Source organism: Xenopus laevis, chromosome 2S (assembly GCF_017654675.1).
Source record: "Xenopus laevis strain J_2021 chromosome 2S, Xenopus_laevis_v10.1, whole genome shotgun sequence".
In the NCBI taxonomy this organism is placed as follows: Eukaryota; Metazoa; Chordata; class Amphibia; order Anura; family Pipidae; genus Xenopus; species Xenopus laevis.
This window is the reverse complement of record NC_054374.1, coordinates 167,073,173-167,092,551: the sequence shown is the minus strand read 5'-3', so window position 1 is coordinate 167,092,551 and position 19,379 is coordinate 167,073,173. Positions and strand designations below refer to the sequence as shown.

Genomic DNA, 19,379 nt, shown 5'->3' with positions numbered 1-19,379 from the left:
GGGACATTTCTTAGGGCCCTTTATTTCTGCACCAATCAGCTTCATTTCAATATGCCCCTCAGTCAATTTCTGCCTTCAGCACCCCCCCCTATTCTCTAAGCCTGGGATGGAGAAGGTTGTGGTCATATAAGTTGTGAGGTTGGGTTGGGTGCAGGTAGTGGATAAAATATCAGGGTGCATGGAGTAAGGGTGCATGGAGTAAGGGTGCATGGGGGTCTGGGTAGCAACTGCAATATTTGCATTAGGGCCCATTGATCTCTATGTATCTATAATAAACACCAGCCACACATTGTCGTTGAATCTGTTGCAATGAAATACATTCCCAGTGTGGCACAGACACTCTATATTTTATCTCCGCAAGAGATCTGTAATGGCAGGAACAGGCCTGAAATAAATGTAATTATAAATCACTTACATACGATGATGCCGGGCACTTACATTCATTTGTCACTAAATTGGACAAAGCGTAACATGAACACCGTTGCCTTTTCTCATTTTTGTACTTTTCCTGAGCAATCTCCTCATGTAGTTAAACAAATAAACATTACAGTAAATGACCAGTCAATATCCAGTATTGCCACTAATTAATATATCTCTTGTCAAGGAGACTTATCACTGCAGATGCTTTGGGGTCATTTATTAATACTCTGGACACCCCGGTGCTAGTGAGTTAAATGGTGTGAATGTGCTCCCTCTAGTGGTGGATACAAAGCACTTGTGCACAATGCACCCCTTGCTCCTTCTCTGAACCGGGGACAAGGTGCAACTCTATAGGCAGGAGATAAGTACAGGTACCTTTTGTTTCTTGTAGACATTGCTGTGCCTGAATGATGCACAATCTAAGGGGCTTCCAAGGGGACACTCATGTACTTCGTATCAGATCCTTTCCATTCTCATAAATGAGATAAGGACTTCGCCATTGGGGCAGGGACTGATGATGAACGATATATGGGGGCTATATAAATAAATACATATTCTGCACTCCCCCCATGTAACATGCCGTATGAATGTGTCCAGGATAGGACTTTCCTACAGGGATATTTCAGATGCTTGTTGGGTGTTAGTAAGAGATTATTGGCTGCATTAGGTTTTAGTAAACCCACCGGTGACCCCTGATTGAAACCTTCCTGATCACTGAGTAATAGAGAGTCAATATTATTTCTTTCACTGAATCAATAATTCATTAATTTGAGGACTTGGACCTTTTTTTTTAAAAGTTTTTATTTTTGGCAATTGGCATTACAATAATATGGTTATTATTATTACACATCAGGTAGCATTATATAAACATTCTATAATGTATTATTAAACAACTCACACAACTGAGGGAGCGGCATTGGGAACATACGGGTCAGAGGTCATGGGATATATATCAATCCAGTCATCCCACACTTTCCCAAATTTGTCTGGTAGGCCACCTGCTTCATAAGTCAGTTTGATCAACGGGAGCATACGATTGACTAGTTTTAGCCAGTAGCTAATTGATGGGGGTTTGGGTTGTAGCCATTGTAGAATAATAGCGTTCTGTAAAGTATTCTAGCATGACTTTGGGGAACTAGGTTGTTATTACCCCTAATAAGCACGCTCCGGGGGAGACAACTTGAGGTAGGTCTAGGTAGTCACTGAGGCATTGGGCCTCATTGCTCCAAATTTGTTGTATATCTGGGCACATCCAGATAATATGTAAAACGTCTGCATTGAGGTATTGACATCTTGGGCCTGCAGGTGGTTTATTTGGAAAAACGAATTTGAAATTAATTAGTCTATCATTCAATTGAATTAATAAGATATTATTAAGCTCTTTCAGTGGCTTCCTCCCAGATATGGTCTATAATTGACGGTGCAATTGTTTGCCAAAACAGTGAGCTAGTTGGAAGGGTGAGGCCATTGTATCCAGTAAGGCTTTGTATCGTTTTCATACCATTTCTGAAGGGTCTGCTGCATGGAGTATTTTATCGATTTCAAATGTGTGGTATGTCAGGTTGTAATTGTTGAATTGGGCTTTAAATGTTTAAGTTGCATATATCTGAAGGGATTTATTATTAGCTCTGGAGTTTTGTGCTGTAGTTGTTCGAGCATAGGAAATGTTCCTTGTTTCAGCCAGTAGATGAAATCCGGTAGGTGGCGAAAACGAGAGAGATGTGAGTTCCCCTCCTGAGCCACTTTTACCTTTTTTTTCTTATATTTATATCCTAATCTGTCTCTTTCAACCTTCCCCTCCTTTGTAGCTGAACTTCCTCACCGCTGTTTGTGTACTGACCTGATTTACTTGCTTTCAGAAGAAATAACTAAAAACGTACATTCTCATTGTGTCAGTTCCATCAGAAATAGCCCAGCCTGCTCCTTACTGCAGAGTAAATTTCCCTGTCTGAATCATTAGCCTTGATCCACGCTATCTGGGCTCATTCCAAATACCAATGAAGCTGAAAGAGAATAGGCAGCTTGGAATGGAAAAACACCTTCCTTGTAAAGATTATGAGTGAAACATGCTCCCGTTAAAGAGTTTAGAGTTTTCCTCTTATATCTGATATGGTGTAGAGTTTTCCTCTTATATCGTAGAGCTTTCCCTTGGTTCCTCTCATTACCGAGTGATTCTTCAATGTATTTCATTATAACACAGTTTTGGTAACTCTGTCGCTTGAAGTGTAAATTTGCATCAGTACCAGTTTGTCAACGACTGCATTAAATACGGTCACTGCTTATGATCTGTGGAGCAAGCAATATAAATAAATAATATTCAGCTGACCATGGACAAGGTAACTGATCTCCACATGTTTCAGGAATCTTAGTGCACCCAGAGATGCCTCCCTTGACATCTGCTATGAGCTGCTTGAGTTTGTGGGGTCACAGTGCTGTATAACTCAGTATTATATAATAAAAGAATGAATCATGGAATCACATCTCTGTATTTCAAACCCTTGCAAATAAAATCATGGCAACATGATGATGAGCACCTTGTTGATTCCAGCATATCTGCTTGTTCTGGACAAAAGACTGGTAAAGGGGGAACTGCCTTGAGACTTGAGGTCCATTTAGAAATTGCAAGGCACCTTCAATTGATATCCTAGTTGCTTTATAGCCAATAGTAAAACATGAAATCAGTGGTTAGGGGCTCCTTCTGCTGCCCTGGGATGAATCATGCCCTTTGTGCAGTCAAGTCCTGAGGCCTCATTCAAGACAATCATTTAGAATTTCTACCTTGCTCCTGTTTTGAAAACAACCCTCACCTTCAAATCCTAAATCTCTGGGTCCTTAGTTCCACATGTTTTTGGGCTGGACAATTAGTGGGATTACTGTGATGCGGTTGGAGTTTCTACTGTCTTCCTAAAAACACTGTCTATATCCCCACATGCCAACCCATTCCAAGATGAATAACACCTTGTTACAATCTGTAGGTATAGGAGCCCAAGGACTAACAGAATACCCTTTAGGTGCAGTCGGAGAGCCTCACCTTATTCCGGTTTTCACCAACACCCTTTTGGGGCCTCAGACTTTCTTCTGCGGAACAGCCGAGGATCCTAAACACGGCCAAGGTATTCAGAGAAGGTACAAAAGGATCAGGCAGAGACGAGTCGTGGACAGGTGAAGGGTCAAAAGGCTGGCAGCAAGATACGGAGGCAAGAGAAAGGCAAAAGAGAAGATCCAAACAGAAAAAAAGGCTTTGGCTGAGCCAGAAAACTGAGAACCAACTTGGGCACTCAGTACAAGCAAAAGGCGCCTTTTATTTTCAAATTTGGCGCCATTCCGTGACGTCGGTGCATTATTGGGTTTGCGCGTTTTTTCTTAACTGCAGCCAGAGTCACCCAGGGACCGGTGCGTCTAAAGGTAAGAATGTGCGCCGGTCTCCTGGGACGCCTTACACACCTCATTCCAACCTTGTATGAGCTGACTCTTTATATAGGGCTGACATTCTTGCCATATAATTCTACCCTAAAATATCCATCAGGTTACTATACATAAACCTGCCTGGTAACACTTGGTGACCAGGGCCAGATTTCAGGACTTGCACCAAGAGCTTAGTGCTGCCCCAGACTGCCCCATGTTATTTAAACCTTTAACTCATCCTGTTAAAAAAGCTATCAAAGTAAATTGGGATAAGGATTGATTATTAGTATAACTGTGCAACCCAACTGTTTTCTGCAAAGGAAATTGGGTTGCAGCCGCACTAGGGTTTCGGTAGGTTTATAGTAGGGATGCACCGAATCCAGGATTCAGTTCAAAATTTAGCCTTTTTCAGCAGGATTCAGGTTCAGCCAAATCCTTGTGCCTGGCCAAACTGAATCCGAATTTGCATATGTAAATTAGGGGCAGGAAGGGAAATCACTTGACTTTTTGTCAAAAAACAAGGAAGTTAAAAAAAACAAAAAAACAATTTCCACCCTTTACTTTCCTGACCCTAATTTGTATATGCAAACTGAATCCGAATCCTAATTTGCATATGTAAATTAGGGTCAGGAAGGGAAATCACATGACTGTTCATCAAAAAACAAGGAAGTAAAAAAAAACAAAAAAACAATTTCCACCCTTTCCTTTCCTGACCCTAATTTGCATATGCAAACTAAATCCGAATCCTAATTTGCATATGTAAATTAGGAGCAGGAAGGGAAATCACATGACTGTTCATCAAAAAACAAGGAAGTAAAAAAAAATGTGTTCCACTTTTTCCTTTCCTGACCCTAATTTGTATATGCAAACTGAATCCGAATCCTAATTTGCATATGTAAATTAGGAGCAGGAAGGGAAATCACATGACTGTTCATAAAAAAACAAGGAAGTAAAAAAAATGTGTTCCACTTTTTCCTTTCCTGGCGCTAATTTGCATATGCAAATTAGAATTCAGATTCAGCCAAATTCAGCCAAATCTTTCATGAAGGATTCAGGGATTCGGCCAAATCCTAAATAGTAGATTCAGTACATCCCTAATTTATAGGTTCAGCTCAAGCAGTGGGGGGCAGGTGTGGAGGGCAGATTTAATCATTTAAAAAGGGCGGAGGGAAAAGTAGCTGTTTATTAGGGATACACCGAATCCAAGATTCGGTTTGGGATCCGGCCAGGATTCGCCCGAATCCTTCTGCCCAGCCGAACAGAATCCTAATTTGCATATGGAAGTTAGAGGTGGGGAGGGAAATTACGTGACGTTTTGTCACAAAACAAGGAAGTAAAATATGTTTTCCCCTTCCCACCCCTAATTTGCATATGCAAATTAGGATTCAGATTCGGTTTTTTCGCAAATGATTCGGGGGTTCGGCCGAATCCAAAAATAGTGGCTTCTCTGCCTCCCAACTGTTTATGCAACAAATCTTTCACTGGGAACTGGATTTCTGAAGGGAAGAAATTGAAGATACTCAGGAGAAATTGTCCCTGCACCAAATTCTAAGTGACAATATTCCTATTGGGCCAAACCATGTCTCACCTCTCTAACTGATCAGTAATGCGAATTGTACCCCATTGTCTCTTTCATTCATTTAGTATCTGATCATTTTATTGGCAGCACATTCATTCCTATCAATTGGGTTTAGATTTCAGCTGCTGGACAGCTCTGCTCCTGTCTGTAGAATCCCGGGGAGCTCTCCGTGGTGCTGAATAAACGTCTCTGCTTCTTCTCTTATAAACAAACTTCTCTTCAGACTGGGATTTGATCTCACCAACTGCGGATTTGCTGGAAGCCAAACAATAAATGATTTGAACTTGATACGTTGCCATTATCCCGGCTACATTGTTGCTGTGTTATATAATGTGATTTGTTACAGAGATGAGCAAAGTCTCGTGACAGTAAAGTGACTGAATGATAATGGGTTGAATGGATTTATAAACTATAGGGGTTTGGATGAAGTGTTGCACTAATTACACTAAATGTAATGTATCTGCTGTGTTCTTTATTAGCTCTTTAATTTATGGTCTCCTCTCAATGAGAAATACTGCAGTGATAACAAGGATAAATTGAGATCAGTCAGACTTATAAAAGCCTCTGAGCCATCCGCTGAGCATGCTGGGAGCTGTAGTTGGTTGAACTTCTCGCCACGTATCTTAGTAAAGCAGTTTGGTCAAGAAGCAAAACTACAGGCAAACAAGCATTAGTCACCAATAACAATGTGTTTATCACACACTCTCAAACCTGTTTCTTTAACAAAGTGATTGTTATTAATAAGACTCATTATTGAAGATCACAGTAACTACACCCTCCCATTCTAGATCTTGTGTATCCCATGCCCTCTCATGCCTGTGCCCACTGTCTCTACCCGCCCCTGAATTCATTAACATTTCCCTCGAGCGCAGAAACATCAATCATAAGAGTGAAGAGGAGGGGGAGAGAAAGGGCAGCAGACAGAAAGGTAACACTTTCCATTGAAGCGCACGAGACTATCAGCCGGGCCCATCTCCATTTTACTTTGCCCTTTTGTTTTAATGTTATTATTTCATACATTCCATTAATCTCGCCTCCCACTATTGCACTGATGATAATCTCTGCCTGAGATAATCACGTATCAAGTCTTTGTTCTACAAGTGCCATGAAGGTGTATAAGCGGAGCTCCCATCACACCCCTGTGCATTCCCACTGATTCATTCCCAGAATTCCAGGGGAAACCTTAAAGGGATCCTGTCATCGGAAAACATGTTTTTTTCAAAACACATCAGTTAATAGTGATACTCCAGCAGAAATCTGCACTGAAATCCATTTCTCAAAAGAGCAAACAGATTGTTTTTTATATTTAATTTTGAAATCTGACATGGGGCTAGACATTTTGTCAATTTCCCAGCTGCCCCTGGTCATGTGACTTGTGCCTGCACTTTAGGAGAGAAATGCTTTCTGGCAGGCTGTTGTTTTTCCTTCTCAATGTAACTGAATGTGTCTCAGTGGGACCTGGATTTTACTATTGAGTGCTGTTCTTAGATCTACCAGGCAGCTGTTATCTTGTGTTAGAGAGCTGTTATCTGGTTACCTTCCCATTGTTCTGTTGTTAGGCTGCTGGGGGGGAAAGGGAGGGGGTGATATCAGTCCAATTTGCAGTACAGCAGTAAAGAGTGATTGAAGTTTATCAGAGCACAAGTCACATGACTGGAGGCAGCTGGGAAACTGACAATATGTCTAACCCCATGTCAGATTTCAAAATTGAATATAAATAAATCTGTTTGCTCTTTTGAGAAATGGATTTCAGTGCAGAATTCTGCTGGAGTAGTGCTATTAACTGATTCATTTTGATAAAAAAAATGTTTTCCCATGACAGTATCCCTTTAATGGGTGTCTGTCTCAGTAAGCATGAGTTTATTGCTCCTGCCTCCCCTATTGGAATGCAATTATATCAAATATACACAAGTATACACAGAGAGCAATGTGAACAACTGTACAACATCAGTCAGGTCTGTTACAAGGGCCTGAGCAGGAGGAGAGGCAGGGAGTCTGTGACTCAAGCAGTGGGTGGGGCATAAATAAAACTCACTAGTCCTGCTTTGGTCTATGTCTTCCTTCCTTTTCTTCCTGAATTTGTGCACCTGGAGTGCTTAAGAAAAGACTGTATCTAAAGAGCTTTCTCCTCATTTGTTGGGCTCCTATATACTTGGGTGGGGTATAACCCTCGAATGACATCTTAAAGGAAAACTATACCCCCAAAATGAATACTTAAGCAACAGATAGTTTATATCAAATTGAATGACATATTAAAGAATCTTACCAAACTGGAATATATATTTACATAAATATTGCCCTTTTACATCTCTTGCCTTGAACCACCATTTCGTGACTCTATCTGTGCTGCCTCAGAGATCACCTGACCAGAAATACTACAACACTAACTGTAACAGGAAGAAGTGAGGAAGCAAAAGGCAGAACTCTGTCTGTTAATTGGCTCATGTGACCTTACATGTGGTTTGTATGTGTGCACAGTGAATCTTACGATCCCAGGGGGCGGCCCTTATTTTTTAAAATGGCAATTTTCTATTTATGATTACCCAATGGCACATACTACTAAAAAAGTATATTATTATGATAATGGTTCATTTACATGAAGCAGGGTTTTACACATGAGCTGTTTTACTCAGTATCTTTTAATAGAGACCTACATTGTTTGGGGGGTATAGTTTTCCTTTAACAGAGGCCAGGAGTCAGGCAGTGGGTGGCAGTTTACAGAGGAGCGGCCGGGAGTTTGATGCAATGCAAGCACTGGGTGGAACTAGAACACTCTGATGACAGCTTACAGGCAAGGGGGGCATGGAGTCTATAATTCAAAAAGTGGTTGGGTCCAATGTCAGGCCAAACTGGACTAGTGCCCTGGGAAACCCAGCTGGCCACCAAACTGCATAGAAACGAGTGGGCAGTTGGGGGAGATGATGGTTTAGATGATGGGGGAGTTGATGAGCTCAGCACCCCCCCCCCCACCCAACCACTGCTCTCTATGCATATTCCTCTTCAGCCTACTTGGCTCTTAGTAGGACTAGAACACTATGATGTGCAAGTGTCTAGTAGAGTGAAAGACCAACTGAAAGCAGAAAGCCAGATTTTCACTGACAGCGAGGATCCAAGAAGAAGAAGAAGACATGTGCCCCTATAGTAATACTCTGGGCAGGTGCAGTTTTATGTTGGGCCAAAGACCAATGGGACCAGGGCTATTTATTTGCACCTCTCCAGTTTGGAATTGCCCCCTGGTTGCATGGGGGCAGGTATTTGATATTAGTTGTAGAGTGTGAGAGGAGCTTCACTGGTTTGATATATATATATATATATATACTGTATATATGTATATAAATAACATGTGATTGTGGTGCTGGGGAGAGAGTCCTGAGATTGCAAAATCTATTTGAAAGGCAAAGTGAGAGCAGCAGTGAGAGACAGGGGCTATTTATCACAGGGGCTACGTGTGCTGTATAAATGGCAATATATAAATGACAATAATAGCAGGAGGATACAGGCTGTGCCGCACACGTTTCCCATCACTGTGATGAATCCCTGCTCCTCGCTGAAGACACGTCCTTTGTCAGCCCTGGGTCAGGAGTTAAACATTATAATATAGTCTGCAGCTGCTGCCCAAATCCTTTCTGTGCCCCAGACCAGTCTCAGTCTCCATAATCACCAAAAATAATAGAATTCCCATCAGCCAGACACCCAGGTCCCATGGGATCAATCCAGGGGCAGTTTTTACTTTATTTAAAGGGGAACTATAGCAAAAATGAAAATGTAATATAAGCTTCAGCATAATGAAATAAGAAGTATTCTAAATATAATCAATTAACTATTCTGTAGTGTTTCTGAAATAATCAAGTTTATCTTCACTATTCCTCTCTCAGCATCTGTTTCTCTTCATTCTCTCTTCATGCAGCAGTTGGGTGTCAGATAATCACTGACAGTTAGATCCAATATATCTTATAGGGGGGCTCCTTTTGCCTAGAAGATGTATTAGAGGTCACTCTATTAAACTCACCAGACATCATGTCTCTCTACATGCAGAATTTGGGCAAAAGGCAGTTATTTTATTAGATTTTGTTTGTACTGGAATCAGTTATTTGAGTGAGCTCTAATTCATCTGCTGAGAAAGGAGCCCCCCTATAAGATATATTGGATCTAACTGTCAGTGAATATCTGACACCCAACTGCTGCATGAAGAGAGAATAAAGAGAAACAGATGCTGAGAGAGGGATAATGAAGATAAAATTCTGTATTTCTGAAACAATGCAGAATAGTTGATTGTATTTAGAGTTTCTTGTTTCAGTATGAAATTTTTGTTATAGTTCCCCTTTAAAGACATATCGGTGACATTGTGGGATTTGCAGGTGAATGGAGGGGCTGTGAATACTGATCAGTTGGCCAAAAATAAGCAGATTCCTTCTGAAGTGTCCAAAAAACTTCTGATCATTCCCATCACAGTCTCCTCCAGTCAGCAGAGGCCTCATTTGAGCCGTCCAATGGTATCTCTCTGAATTTATATCTAGAAACCCCAGCAAGACTGGTCAATTACAGTGGGTTATTAATGAGATTATTAATGAGCTTTAACTGAGCACTGTACTAATCCTTGTCATTTATTTCTTTTTATTGTCCCAGGATGCTTTGCTGACTCTCGGCTCCATCATCGACATTCCTCGTCTACGGGAAGCCATTAAAGATGCCATTGCCTCTGTTCTGCCCAAAGTGGTATGTTTTGGGGGGAATGGGGGGCTGTGGATTGGGGGTTATAGATGGGATGGGAAACACCCCACTGCTATTTAACTAATTGCTTTTCATTTTTTCCCAGTAGCTGGATAGATATAATCACAGGGCTGGGTCTTTAGGGCAAGAAAAGGGGTTTGAACACGTTGCTGTTAAACATGGGGTGACAACACAATAAAACAATCACATCTTGTGCTCACACTTATCCCGCTGGTCACTATGGGAACCAACAGGCACCTGTTGAATACTAAAGTGTGTTGGAAGTCTACACAACATCTAAAGGGCGTCTGCATCAGACAAGTACAAGGCAAACATTAAAAAAACAAATGTTTAGTTGCCCTTTAAAGTGGAGATGCTGACTCAGGCCAATCTATCCAACATCTGCTGAATATAAATATAGGGAAGGCTAAAGCTCTTACAATTCATTCCTCCCCACCTCATGGCAGATTAGGAGCCGCTTGCTCGGTGTGAATGAGAGCAGCAAATGAGGGACGTCAAAAATTAATGAGTACAACGTATCTATCGGGAACAGTCTATGAAAACCAAATGCGGTGGCGTCTTTTTCCCGATGCCCTGGAGATTCGCCAAGTGCAGACGCTCTCGGAATGTCTAATTAGCCACATGCCACAGATATTCCCTGCGAGTCTTGTGGGAACCGTCTGACGTCTCAAGGAGACAGGAACCATAAAGGCTTCATCCAATGGAAAGCTCTGCTGATAACCCAAGCACCAATCAAATAGTCTGTCCAGTGGATAATGGGAGGAAATCTGCTGGAGCTGACCATGTTTCTCTCTCCTTAGGGCCCATTTATAGAGAACTGCTGTGTGATATAGTTCAACCTAAACTTTCAGTAACTTTGTTATGAGCTAAGGTTGAGATTTGGGGTGAGTGCTTATTTGTACCCTGGGTACCCCTGGAACTGTAGCAGGGTGACTGTTACCCCAATGTTTCTATATATCTGTAACCTTGTTATGAGCTAAGGGGGCCCAGTCTGAAGGTCAGTTAAGGGGAGATTTGGGGTGAGTGCTTATTTGTACCCTGGGTACCCCTGGAACTATAGCAGGGTGACACCCCAATGTTTCTATATATCTGTAACCTTGTTATGAGCTAAGGGGGCCCAGTCTGAAGGTCAGTTAGGGGGAGATTTGGGGTGAGTGCTTATTTGTACCCTGGGTACCCCTGGAACTATAGCAGGGTGACTGTTACCCCAATGTTTCTATATATCTGTAACCTTGTTATGAGCTAAGGGGGCCCAGACTGAAGGTCAGTAAGGGGGAGATTTGGGGTGAGTGTTTATTTGTATCCTGGGTACCCCTGGAACTATAGCAGGGTGACACCCCAATGTTTCTATATATCTGTAACCTTGTTATGAGCTAAGGGGGCCCAGTCTGAAGGTTAGTTAGGGGGAGATTTGGGGTGAGTGATTATTTGTACCCTGGGTACCCCTGGAACTATAGCAGGGTGACACCCCAATGTTTCTATATATCTGTAACCTTGTTATGAGCTAAGGGGGCCCAGTCTGAAGGTCAGTTAGGGGGAGATTTGGGGTGAGTGTTTATTTGTGCCCTGGGTACCCCTGGAACTATAGCAGGGTGACACCCCAATGTTTCTATATATCTGTAACCTTGTTATGAACTAAGGGGGCCCAGTCTGAAGGTCAGTTAGGGGGAGATTTGGGGTGAGTGTTTATTTGTACCCTGGGTACCCCTGGAACTATAGCAGGGTGACACCCCAATGTTTCTATATATCTCTAACCTTGTTATGAGCTAAGGGGGCCCAGTCTGAAGGTCAGTTAGGGGGAGATTTGGGGTGAGTGTTTATTTGTACCCTGGGTACCCCTGGAACTATAGCAGGGTGACACCCCAATGTTTCTATATATCTGTAACCTTGTTATGAGCTAAGGGGGCCCAGTCTGAAGGCCAATTAGGGGGGAGATTTGGGTGAGTGCTTGATAAGTTGACTGGACATCTCCTAGGATGGCTCCCTTATTCTCTGATATGATATAATTGAGTTTGTAGTCACATGATCCTTAGTGATTCAGTGATTAAGGGATCAGTGATTAAGGGAGAGGCTGAGCCCCCAGTGCCAGAGGAAAACTGTGTGAACAAGTGAATTTGTTCCTTGTGACATTGCATTATCCCAGGGAGCTTTATTGAGCGTGAAATTAGGATCAATTCTGTGTCGAGAATAAGGAAAAACAGGAGCCATCTGTTATAGAATATTCCATATTCCCAGCATGTCTGCTGTGCTGGAGCAATGCATTCTGGGAAGAGCAGGGTGGGATTTATAGTAACTCATTGGTTACCAGACCATCATGTGTCTATAGAGGCCCCGGGGCTTTATGTTATGATACAGTAACTGGTTCTCATTTCAGTTGTAGTTTCCCTTTCTTTTTAATTGGCCGCTGGTTGGTCGCTCATTAGGTTCTACATGGAAACAATGTGGGGGTCCTGTATGGAGAGGGGGGCTCAGTCCCCAGGTAAATCCATTATCTTGTGCCGTGTGATAGAGTCCTGCAGAGGGTCGGGTACCTGCGGGTTGCAGGTAGAAGTTTTGGGAGCGGGTATAGACGCGGCCCGGCGGTTCCCTGGTTTTGCGGGTCACAGGTCTTCTCAATAGTGAGTTTTACGCCTTTTTTCTGATCACGCCTACTTCTACTTGTCGTTTAATTTTACAATGACAGCACTTCCTGTTTCTTGTTGGTCCCCGGGTCGCGGATCGGGTTGTGGATAAGGTACTTGTGGGTCGGGTAGCGGGTCCAAGCTGTAAGTATGTGGGTTGTGGGTCAGGTTTAACAAATTGGTTCCGCGCAGGACCATGTGACTGCTCTATGAGGCGCATGTACAGCAGCCCAATGAGATGCTGGTTGCACAGGGAGTACAGACGGAATAAAAACTGATATAAAGGAAATTTAAGAGTTTTACTCTTGGTCCCAGGAAGGATAGAGATGCATTTCATGTAGATGTTGTGCTCTTGTTCTCTTGCAGGACAATGCCTTTATCTACCTGCTGGATACAGAGGGACGCCTGGTCTGTGCCGACCCCCCCCACCAGCTGCCTCCGGAAGGAAAACTCAGGTACAAACCTATGTCTTCTGTGATTTATTCACTGTTAATCTGTCCCTTTATATCTATTTATTTATCTATCCCTACATTACTTCTCTTTCTTTTACACTCTTGGGGCTATGTAATAAAAGGCACTAAATCTGTCCAGGTGCAGTAACCCCTAGCAACCAATCAGGAGGTAGCGTTTACTGTCACCTGTATAAAAGCAATTCTCTTATTGGTTGCTATTGCTTACTGTTTCCGGGCAAACTTAATGCCTTTTATTAGGGGCTATATTTGTACATTGGTTGTTTAGGGTTTATCGCCTATTCCTTGTAGAATATTCAGCACTGACACACATCAGCGTTGCACATTCTATATTATATTTTATTCATTTCATGGGTTAATACGGTTAATTTTTTGTCTGTTTAGCATTTCAAGGGGAAGTTTGGTAAAATAAGACAGAACTGCACGAAACTCTCTTGTGGTTTTGGAAGCAGCTGCGAAATATGTTGGTGATATATAAATACATGTTAATAAGGTACTGCCGGGGAACCAGAGAGTGTTTTGATTGTATAGGATCTGTAACCTGGAAACCTGTTATCCAGAAAGCCCTGAATAACGAAAAGGCCATGTCCAAATTTACCCTTTTCTGTGTAATAATAAAACAGTCACTTGTACTTGATCCCAACTAAGATATAATTAATCCTTATTGGAGGCAAAACCAGCCTATTGGGTTTATTTCATGTTTATATGATTTTCTAGTAGACTTAGAGTAAGGTCACACTGAGTGTTTCGGGAAGATTTAGTCGCCTGTCTTTGCGGTGACCAATCTCCCCGAACGGCTTCCCTCACTCTGCGCTGGCTAAAATGAAAAATCGTCGGCACTAATCACACGCGGTGATTCGTTTTCCAAACTTGCCTGAAGTTTCCTCATGAGGCAACTTCGGGCGACTTCGAAAAAATGAATCGCCGGCGATTTTTCATTTTAGCCAGCGCAGAGTGAGGGAAGGCGTTCGGGGAGATTGGTCACAGCAAAGACGAGGCAATTAGTCACCAGGCGACTAAATCTCCCCAAAACGCTCAGTGTGACCTTACCCTTAAGGTATGAAGATCCAAATTACAGAAAGATCTGTTATCTGGAAACCCCCAGGTCCCGAGCATTCTGTATAACAGATCGCATAACTATAATAATATTTCTTTTTTCCTGTCGCTTTGCAAATAATTTCCCCAAAAAATTAAATTCAGGGGCCACTCTTTATCGTTGGTCCTCTATCTTAATGGTTGGGCATTAGACTCCGCCTTCCTCCCTACAGAGAATGGGATTCGGGATTATTTGCATTTTGCAAAACCGGAGTGTGAATTTATTTTCACGTTATTAACAAACTGGTAACGAGACGTTACATTGTTACAGTTCTGCCCACGTCGAATAATTTAATCTGCAGCCGGGATGAATTTCATTCCAAGGTGTAACCAGCGTTATTCTCACCTGTGCGGGAGCCAATCTCCCTGTCTGACTTGAATTGTCTCCGACACACTAAAGAATGAGCCCTGGGCCAACACTTAGTGGTTTCCAGACGTGTATTGTGCATCTGATCAATAGGGAGGAGTAGAAGGCTACTAACAGGCTGTATTTGGTTATATAGTGAATAAAGTACCCCCTATTGTAAAATACAAGTTACAGAGGAATTCCATGACCATGAGAGCTTTTGTAAAGGGCATGGAATTCCGAGGTTTCTTCTAATATCCTCATATTTTCCAACATGACAAAAATGACATCACTAAGCTCTGTTTATAACTGATGACATCACTAAGAGTCTGTATTATATGGGTTATACTATATCTGGCACCCCCTCTACTGGGGAAAGATCTGCTGTTTCCCAGGGTATGTGAGCAACAGAGATTGGCACCAGTGTATAATGAGTGGTACAAGTGATGTCATACTTGACTAGAGTGGTACAAGTGATGTCATACTTGCTGGCAGCACATTTATTGTTCTGTTGATGACATGGCAGTGACCTGGATATTAATCACACTCACTGAATGATGTTATGGACAAAGCATGGCAACCCCCTCCCTCTGTGCTCATTCAGGGAGCCCTTGGGCAGGTGCATTCAGGGTCGGACTAGGCCAGCGGTGCAACAGGAAAAATCCCGGATGGCCCCACCAGCCCAGACCCCATCCTCACAGCCAGCAGCTCACATGATCACATGATAGAATGATGCTCAGGTACACGTTGGGGGGGGGCAGCTCACGGGTAAGTAAAGGGTCGGACGTGAAAAATCCTGGTGGGCCCCGGTTCTTATGGTTCCCTCTGACCCAGATCCACTCCCTGCAGAAATTATCTTCCAGTCGCCGCAAAAACAAGTACCCATGTGCACATGCAATTGCCGTGCAACACAAGGGGTGGGGCAAGGGCAGTGTAACGGGAGGGGGGTCCTGATACAGCAGCCTTGGTGGGCCCAGGGCCTCCCAGTCCAACCCTGGATACCTCTGCCAGTCCTTTATGTGAATGACAGGGTGCAAAGAGCAAATATATCGTAAATTGCACCCGTATGTACCATTTAACCCCCATTCTTTGGGGGGCTTTTTTATGCTCCAGCTGTATATAGTGTATATGCTCTAGCTGTATATAGTGTATATGCTCCGGCTGTATATAGTGTATATGCTCCAGCTGTATATAGTGTATATGCTCCAGCCGTATATAGTGTGTATGCTCTAGCTTTATATAGTGTATATGCTCCAGCTGTATATAGTGTATATGCTCCAGCCGTATATAGTGTGTATGCTCTAGCTTTATATAGTGTATATGCTCCAGCTGTATATAGTGTATATGCTCCAGCTGTATATAGTGTATATGCTCTAGCTGTATATAGTGTATATGCTCCGGCTGTATATAGTGTATATGCTCCAGCTGTATATAGTGTATATGCTCCAGCCGTATATAGTGTATATGCTCCGGCTGTATATAGTGTATATGCTCCAGCTGTATATAGTGTATATGCTCCAGCTGTATATAGTGTATATGCTCCAGCTGTATATAGTGTATATGCTCCGGCTGTATATAGTGTTTATGCTCCGGCTGTATATAGTGTATATGCTCCAGCTGTATATAGTGTATATGCTCCGGCTGTATATAGTGTTTATGCTCCGGCTGTATATAGTGTATATGCTCCGGCTGTATATAGTGTATATGCTCCGGCTGTATATAGTGTATATGCTCCAGCTGTATATAGTGTATATGCTCCGGCTGTATATAGTGTATATTCTCAAGCTGTATATAGTGTATATGCTCCGGCTGTATATAGTGTATATGCTCCAGCTGTATATAGTGTATATGCTCCAGCTGTATATAGTGTATATGCTCCAGCTGTATATAGTGTATATGCTCCGGCTGTATATAGTGTTTATGCTCCGGCTGTATATAGTGTATATGCTCCAGCTGTATATAGTGTATATGCTCCGGCTGTATATAGTGTTTATGCTCCGGCTGTATATAGTGTATATGCTCCGGCTGTATATAGTGTATATGCTCCGGCTGTATATAGTGTATATGCTCCAGCTGTATATAGTGTATATGCTCCGGCTGTATATAGTGTATATTCTCAAGCTGTATATAGTGTATATGCTCCGGCTGTATATAGTGTATATGCTCCAGCTGTATATAGTGTATATGCTCCAGCTGTATATAGTGTATATGCTCCAGCTGTATATAGTGTGTATGCTCCAGCTTTATATAGTGTTTATGCTCCGGCTGTATATAGTGTATATGCTCCAGCTGTATATAGTGTATATGCTCCGGCTGTATATAGTGTTTATGCTCCGGCTGTATATAGTGTATATGCTCCGGCTGTATATAGTGTATATGCTCCGGCTGTATATAGTGTATATGCTCCAGCTGTATATAGTGTATATGCTCCGGCTGTATATAGTGTATATTCTCAAGCTGTATATAGTGTATATGCTCCGGCTGTATATAGTGTATATGCTCCAGCTGTATATAGTGTATATGCTCCAGCTGTATATAGTGTATATGCTCCAGCTGTATATAGTGTATATGCTCCAGCTGTATATAGTGTGTATGCTCCAGCTTTATATAGTGTTTATGCTCCGGCTGTATATAGTGTATATGCTCCAGCTCTATATAGTGTATATGCTCTAGCTTTATATAGTGTATATGCTCCGGCTGTATATAGTGTATATGCTCCAGCTGTATATAGTGTATATGCTCCGGCTGTATATAGTGTATATGCTCCGGCTGTATATAGTGTATATGCTCCAGCTGTATATAGTGTATATGCTCTGGCTGTATATAGTGTATATGCTCCGGCTGTATATAGTGTATATGCTCCGGCTGTATATAGTGTATATGCTCCAGCTGTATATAGTGTATATGCTCCGGCTGTATATAGTGTATATGCTCCGGCTGTATATAGTGTATATGCTCCAGCTGTATATAGTGTATATGCTCCGGCTGTATATAGTGTATATGCTCCGGCTGTATATAGTGTATATGCTCCGGCTGTATATAGAGTATATGCTCCAGCTGTATATAGTGTATATGCCCCGGCTGTATATAGTGTATATGCTCCAGCTGTATATAGTGTATATGCTCCAGCTGTATATAGTGTATATGCTCCAGCTGTATATAGTGTATATGCCCCGGCTGTATATAGTGTATATGCTCCAGCTGTATATAGTGTATATGCTCCAGCTGTATATAGTGTATATGCTCCAGCTCTATATAGTGTATATGCTCTAGCTTTATATAGTGTATATGCTCCGGCTGTATATAGTGTATATGCTCCGGCTGTATATAGTGTATATGCTCCAGCTGTATATAGTGTATATGCTCCAGCTGTATATAGTGTATATGCTCCAGCTGTATATAGTGTATATGCCCCGGCTGTATATAGTGTATATGCTCCAGCTGTATATAGTGTATATGCTCCAGCTGTATATAGTGTATATGCTCCAGCTCTATATAGTGTTTATGCTCCAGCTGTATATAGTGTATATGCCCCGGCTGTATATAGTGTATATGCTCCAGCTGTATATAGTGTATATGCTCCAGCTGTATATAGTGTATATGCTCCAGCTCTATATAGTGTATATGCTCTAGCTTTATATAGTGTATATGCTCCGGCTGTATATAGTGTATATGCTCCAGCTGTATATAGTGTATATGCTCTGGCTGTATATAGTGTATATGCTCCGGCTGTATATAGTGTATATGCTCCGGCTGTATATAGTGTATATGCTCCGGCTGTATATAGTGTATATGCTGCGGCTGTATATAGTGTATATGCTCCGGCTGTATATAGTGTATATGCTCCAGCCGTATATAGTGTATATGCTCCGGCTGTATATAGTGTATATGCTCCAGCTGTATATAGTGTATATGCTCCAGCTGTATATAGTGTATATGCTCCAGCTGTATATAGTGTATATGCTCCAGCTGTATATAGTGTGTATGCTCCAGCTATATATAGTGTATATGCTCTAGCTTTATATAGTGTATATGCTCGGGCTGTATATAGTGTATATGCTCTAGCTTTATATAGTGTATATGCTCCGGCTGTATATAGTGTATATGCTCCAGCTGTATATAGTGTATATGCTCCGGCTGTATATAGTGTATATGCTCCAGCTGTATATAGTGTATATGCTCCAGCTGTATATAGTGTATATGCTCCGGCTGTATATAGTGTATATTCTCTAGCTGTATATAGTGTATATGCTCCGGCTGTATATAGTGTATATGCTCCAGCTGTATATAGTGTGTATGCTCCAGCTTTATATAGTGTATATGCTCCAGCTGTATATAGTGTATATGCTCCAGCTGTATATAGTGTGTATGCTCCAGCTGTATATAGTGTATATGCTCCGGCTGTATATAGTGTATATGCTCCGGCTGTATATAGTGTATATGCTCCAGCTGTATATAGTGTATATGCTCCGGCTGTATATAGTGTATATGCTCCAGCTGTATATAGTGTATATGCTCCAGCTGTATATAGTGTATATGCTCCAGCTGTATATAGTGTATATGCTCCAGCTGTATATAGTGTATATGCTCCAGCTGTATATAGTTGTCCTTTTGTGTCCTGACCTGGCCTCCTATTGGTTGGACAGGCTGGATGCAGAGACATTCTATCCTATAAAACTATGGCTCATCCTTTTGCTCTTTATTTACATAAT

General features: G+C 42.0%; 1 protein-coding gene across 4 annotated transcripts in view; it reads left to right on the top strand.

Moving 5' to 3' along the window:
- Positions 1–19,379, top strand: part of LOC108710079 (cGMP-dependent 3',5'-cyclic phosphodiesterase) — a 313,782-nt gene that overhangs the window by 184,711 nt on the left and 109,692 nt on the right. For all 4 annotated transcript variants that reach the window (XM_041584657.1, XM_041584656.1, XM_041584655.1 and 1 more), the window contains 2 exons: positions 10,031–10,120; positions 13,123–13,211. In XM_041584657.1, the coding sequence (XP_041440591.1) occupies positions 10,031–10,120; positions 13,123–13,211 (179 nt within the window). The remainder of the gene's footprint in view (positions 1–10,030; positions 10,121–13,122; positions 13,212–19,379) is intronic.